The 6430-nt window shown below is 38.6% G+C and overlaps 1 protein-coding gene across 1 annotated transcript; it reads left to right on the top strand.

Moving 5' to 3' along the window:
- The first annotated feature begins 339 nt into the window (after window positions 1-339).
- On the top strand, window positions 340-1272 carry LOC138674818 (olfactory receptor 11L1-like). The gene has a single exon (XM_069762634.1). The coding sequence runs from the start codon at window positions 340-342 to the stop codon at window positions 1270-1272; it is 933 nt and encodes a 310-aa protein (XP_069618735.1).
- Window positions 1273-6430: the final 5158 nt, after the last annotated feature.

Here is a 6430-nt window from a genome sequence, read left to right as displayed (position 1 = left end):
TATTCACAGATTCTGCACTAGATTTCCTGATGAATAATGATAAATATCTGCTGTAAGTATTAGCAGGAAATCTCCAGATATCATCCAGACTGACGGCGGCGGAAGATTCTTTTTACTTCTGTGATTTGAAAAAAAAAATCTCTTTTCATTCTCTAATTAAAAATTGTATGAAGCTTCACACTTGACATATAATTCTGCTCTGATCGCTCATATTCTTGACCTTTTACAGATAATTTGGCATTTTTCTAACCAATGTACACAACATTGTATAATAAATGTTTTTGTTTTCATATTTCTCACCTTCAAAATTGCATCGTTTCATAGTTTGTTCATTCTGAAATGCAGGAAAGCAATTTGACAGCGGTCACTGAGTTTTTTCTTTTAGGATTTCAAGGCAGCCAAGGTTTCAGAATTTCACTGTTCTTTCTTTTCTTGGTGGTTTACTGTGGGACGATATGTGGGAACCTCCTGATCATCACCCTGGTGTCCACCAGCAGGAACCTCCACACTCCAATGTACTTCTTCATCTCACAACTGTCCGTCAGTGACATCTTGGTGATCTCAGATATTGTCCCCTACTTGCTCCACATCCTACTGAATAATGGGGGGAGCATTAGTCTTATTGAATGCATCACTCAGTTTTATTTTTTAGGCGCCTCTGATTCATCTGAATGTTTTCTTCTCGCTATGATGTCTTATGACCGATATGTGGCCATCTGTAATCCTCTACGTTACTCCAACATCATGACAAACAGACATTGTGTGATATTATCTGTTACCTGTTGGCTGTTTGGATTTTCTTGTGTTTTAATTCATTTAATAAAAATTGGAACACTCAATTTTTGTGGATCAAATATCATTGACCATTTATATTGTGACATTGTCCCCTTGCTAGGACTCGCCTGTTCTGATATCTTCATTATTCAATTGGAAATGTATCTTTTGTCCATTGTACTTATAATTATCCCATCCACAATCATTGTAATATCCTATGTGTATATTGTGTTAGTAATGCTAAAGATCCCATCCAGCACCGGTAGACAGAAAGCCTTCTCCACCTGTAGCTCCCACCTCATTGTGGTCTCCTTATACTATTGGACAATGTTCGGTGTTTATATATTCCCAACAAAAGGCCGATCACAGACCATGAGCAAGATCCTGTCTCTGCAATATACAGTGTTTACTCCTTTAGTTAACCCCATTATATACAGTCTAAGAAATAGAGACATTCGGAAAGCCGTACAAAAAACACTTGATAAACTCTTGATATAGTGCAGATCAAAATGGACGATATCTATTATCAAGAAGACTATTATAGATAGATGATAAATGAAAGATAATAGACGATAGAGAAATAGACAATAGATACATGAAAGATAATAGATAAATAAATAGATAATTGAAATAAATATATCAAATAGATAGATAATAGAAAGATGATAGATAGAAAAAATCATCAAGCCCCGTTGAGACCCCCTGTGATCAGAAACAGCCCACAGACTTAATTATAAATATCTCAAAAAAGGTATTGACTGATGTACATAGAGATTTGCTTAACAAAGTCTTGTCATATGGTTGGAACTCACACATAGATTGGATCAAATGCACAGTTGAATTGAGTCAATTTTTTTAAGCTATAAAACTTGAAGAATGTTCAGTAACAAAAGTAGAAAGGAGACGAGTGTCGTGGCCAGCAGCAGAAGGAGCAGGACGTGCTTTACTGAGCTCCTCTATTAGTTTCAGCAATCGGGCTTATTTATTGGTTTTTGTCGATTTTTGGAGGCCATCCACATTACAAGGATGCAATTTCAATTTGACCTAAAGCCCCGGGGGCATTATCTAGCCTTCTCATTGTCCTCTGATTGGGGTCTGGTTCTGTTGTGATGACCCCTCATAGTCTGAGGGGCAAGATCCTTAGTTGATGTAAAAAGACATGAATGTGTCGCATGGATTTATGTCTTTTTACATCAACTAAGGAACTTGCCCCTCAGACTATGAGGGGTCATCACAACAGAACCAGACCCCAATCAGAGGACAATAAAACATTCCTTATCTAAGAACTGGTCCAACATAACTGTTTATCACTCATGGTAATTCTGCTTCATGTCACCTGTCTTATCCATGTTTTTTTTCTGTGCTATGTTGTGTATAAATATGTGATTCTTCAGAATTTCTTTTAGTCTTTGCCTGATGAAGAGACCTGTGTAGTCTCGAAAGCTGCAATTTGTTACCATCTTTTCAGTTAGCCATTAAAAGGTATCAACCACTGAGGACTTTCAATTCTAAATATTTTTCATTCATTGTGTAATCTAGATACTCCTGTTTCCATGACAGACCCGCACAGGGCTTCACAGAGCATTCACAATTTTCTTACCCCACTTTCTCCACCTGGGATTTCCCCTTTGGGTCAAGCTATTGAAGGAAGTTACGACCGAGGAGGTGACAGATATTCTAGCAGCAATCCTGAACGGGAAATCCCCGGGTCCAGACAGTTTTTCCTTCATTTACTACAAAAAATTTGCAGATGTTTTAATCCCGCACATGGTTGAACTCTTTAACGCCTTTCTTCAAGGTACAACTCCTCCTCCCCAGACTTTAGAAGCCTTTATCACAATTACTCCTAAGGAGGGGAAAGACCACACCCTGTGTAGCAGCTACCGCCCTATATCATTACTTAATACAGACGTCAAGATGTGGGCTAAGCTCTTGGCAACTAGGATCAATCTGGTACTGGCAGATTTGGTTCATCAAGACCAAGCTTGGTTTGTGCATAACAGAGAGGGCAAAGATAATTCCACTAGGATTCTGCAGGCCATCTCCTATGCGAAACATACTCATCAGCCTCTCACAATTCTTTCTACTGACGCCGAGAACGCTTTTGACCGTATAAGCTGGTTTGTGTCCTGTAGAAATGTGCCTTCCCCGCTACATTCATTGAAGCTATAATGTCCTTATATGCTCAACCTAAGGCTAAAGTTAGAGTTAATGGAATTTTGTCAGAGCGCTTTAAGATATGCAATGGTACCAGGCAGGGTTGTCCTCTCTCCCCTTCCCTATTTATTTTGGTCAAGGAGACACTTATACAATATATCAGGCAGGATAGGGAGTTAGAAACAACCAATTAGAAGTAAAAGCAGCAGCCTTTGCGGACAACCTCTTATTATTGATCTCCAACCCGAAGACCACTTTTCCAAAGCTGTTGCAGACCTTCTCATTACTTCTCAACTTTAAGATCAATCTTGATAAGTCTGAAGCCCTCAATATATCAGCAAAAAGGTCAGACATCCACTTACTTAAAAATTCTATGCCATTTAAATGGCATAATGATAAAATTAAATATTTGGGAATCTTTACCTCCAAGGACCCAAGTTCTCTTTTCCTACAAAATTTTACCCCTTTCCTGGAAAACATTAGAAAATTACTCATTTCTTTTGATTTGCCCTTCCTATCTTGGATAGGTAGAGTTAATATATTCAAGTCGTATGTCCTACCCAAAATCCTCTATGTATTGAACATGGTCCCTCTTTCCCTCCTGAAATCTTTCTTTAGCATTCTAAACAAAATTATCTCCAAATTTATCTGGAAATCTAAAAAAAAGCTAGATTACCTTTTAAGACACTTATCTTTCTGAAGCAATCTGGGGTCGTGGCCTTCCGAATCTTATATCTTGTTATCATGCTATACATATAGCCAGATGGGTAAAACTAACTCACTTGGTTGACCAAAATGCGCAACCACATATTGAAATACAATTATTAGGTCAGAATTTGGGAAAATTGTTATGGACCAATCACCCTATTTCAAAAACTAACTTTAATGAAATTCTCATCTCGACTATTCAAATCAAACGCTCATTGATACCAAACCACCCACCTTCTGACCTTTTCCTAGATAAAACCCCAATGATTGGTTATATTTTTGACCCGGATTTCACAGACCCTTATTGTATTTGGTCATCTCTCCCGAATAAACCAATCTCTCATCGACTAAATAATAAGATCCCCTGTAATAATTCATGGCCCTTAGATGCTTCAAATCGTCCACGCAACTTTATGCAACAGATACATGTGTCACATTTTATGACACAAATCAAAACATTACCCACTCCACCCCCTGAGTGGCTTTGGTTGGACTTATTGATTAAAATCAAACCACCTATTTCGAGGCTACTATCAAAAGTTTATGTTAATTTCCTAAGCTCTAAAATTAATACTAAACCATTATTTCTTCACGCTTGGGAGACTGAACTTGGAATCTCCTTATTACCTCAAGACATACAGAGGATATGTTCAAACTCCCATGGCTTTTCTAGATGCATTTTACTCCAAGAATCTGTGTATAAAATACTATCACAATGGTATTTTACCCCGGAGAGACTCTTTCATCTAGGATTTAGCTGATTCTCCACTTTGCTGGAGATGTAAGTCATCTAGAGGTACACTAACTCACATCTTTTGGTCTTGTCGGAAACTCCAGCATTTCTGGCATCAAATTAACAAATCTATGAGGGCCAAGGGAGTTCTGAAAATGGACCTCACTGCTCCAGAAGTACTCTTGTCCCTTCCCACACCAAATTTTAAACCTAAGAAACATGATCACCCGCCTCTCCTGCTGGGAGCAGCAAAACATTTGATTGCTTTGAAATGGAAGCAAACAACCCCACCATCACTGGGGAACTGGATAGAGAAGGTTAGGGACATTTTTCACCTAGAGGAATTGACAAGTTGGGAAACTCTCTCACATGAGCATTTCCTAAATACATGGTCCCCTTGGACTAACAGGTTTGGAAAGGATTAGGGCATACGGCCGCAACTATATTCACTATATTACTATTTCACTTTTTCTTATTTACTATGGTGTCTGGGCCCTTTTTGGGGTCGCGCCCCTTCTGTACTAAGGTGACGAGGTCGCCCTTTCCAGTTTTGTTTTCAGTAAACAAATTTACTAACTTCTTCTTGATGACAAAATTTGTCTTACAAACTAAAATTTGGCAATAATTTAGCACATACATTCTGGTCTTACACCATTTTTGGTTTATAGTGTCACTGCTTCTTCTGTTTTTGTTTTGGTTGGTTTTTCATATTGTCTATCTAGATATGTTCAAACTCACTTGTATCCACATACAATGTATCCTGATAAGTTATGTTATGATGTGAGTCACATGTAACTTTGTGTTAAAAATCATAAATAAAGAATTGAAAAAAAAAGTAGAAAGGAGACAGTCTATGAAAGTGAGCTATATTTGAGTAAATTTGGTTTCAGTAATAAAAGTATGTTCATGCCACCAAGCAGTCCAGCAGCGATAGAGGCCTTTATAGAAGAAGTGACTAGAGATGTTGAAAATTTGAGTTTATGAATTGTAGAAAAGTTCAAAAATCCCAAGATTAGGAAGGAAGAATTTGAAGCTTTGAATGACCTTGCCCATGATGGCACAATAGTTATTAAAAAAGCTGATAAAGTTGTGGCTGTGGTCATCATGGTCAAGGATATATGTGTTAGTGAAATAAAAAGAAAGATTGAGGACAAATTGGTCTTTAAAAGATTGTACTATGATCCTGAATTTCAAGTGAATTGAGAAATCAGTGCAATTTTAGATTCTGCCTTAGAAGAAAAGATAATTGATAAAGATATGTATAATTTTCTGTTGAACCTTCTGCCATGTACACCTGTGATATGTGCTTTACCGAAAGTGCACAAATCCATTGAGAGTCCTCCAATATTCCCGAAGTTCAGGCTTCTTCAGGATCCCCATGTGAAGGACCAGGCCCCAAAAATGCATAATTTCAACTGTGTCTACAGGAGACCAGTTAGAATATGATGAACCCGAGTTTTGGTCCAAAAATTGCCGAGCATACAAGTTAGTTTGCTCCACCATGAGGTTAACGAAAGCCTCAGAGAAAAAAACTTTGAAAAAGTCTATTTCTGTGAGGCCGGTGGGGTCAAACTTGATTCCTGATTCCACCACAAAATCAGGAATCAGTGGCTCATAATTTTCGGGTGGTGAGGTCCATACGGGGTCCAAAGAGGGGCGCGCTGGTTCGTCATCGGCAATGGTGGGCGCTTCATCATCTTTATAAATGATGGGCGCTGCCTCATCTTCTGTCCTGCGGCTTCTGCGTGGTGGTTCCGCAGGGCCGAAGGAGGAAGATGAGGAGTGTGAAGAGGATGAGGAAGAATCGGAAAAATAAAGAAAAGTGGGATCCTCTCCCTCGCTATCAGTGTCGGAGGCAAGGAAAGAATATGCCTCCTCCGCTGAATAGCGCTGTTGGGATGAACGGGACCAGCGGGACATTTGATTTGTAAGTATTATGCTTGGGTGTACATTATTGGTAACTATGAGTAAGTGTGGGGGGATAGTGCTTGGTGCAAACTACTCTGAAAAGAAAAAGCCAAAGGAAAAAAAGCAAATAGGGAAAAAAAGCAAATAGGG

This window comes from Ranitomeya imitator, chromosome 4 (genome assembly GCF_032444005.1).
Source record: "Ranitomeya imitator isolate aRanImi1 chromosome 4, aRanImi1.pri, whole genome shotgun sequence".
NCBI lineage: Eukaryota > Metazoa > Chordata > Amphibia > Anura > Dendrobatidae > Ranitomeya > Ranitomeya imitator.
The sequence above is the reverse complement of the archived record's forward strand: the minus strand, read 5'-3'. Positions and strand labels throughout refer to the sequence as shown.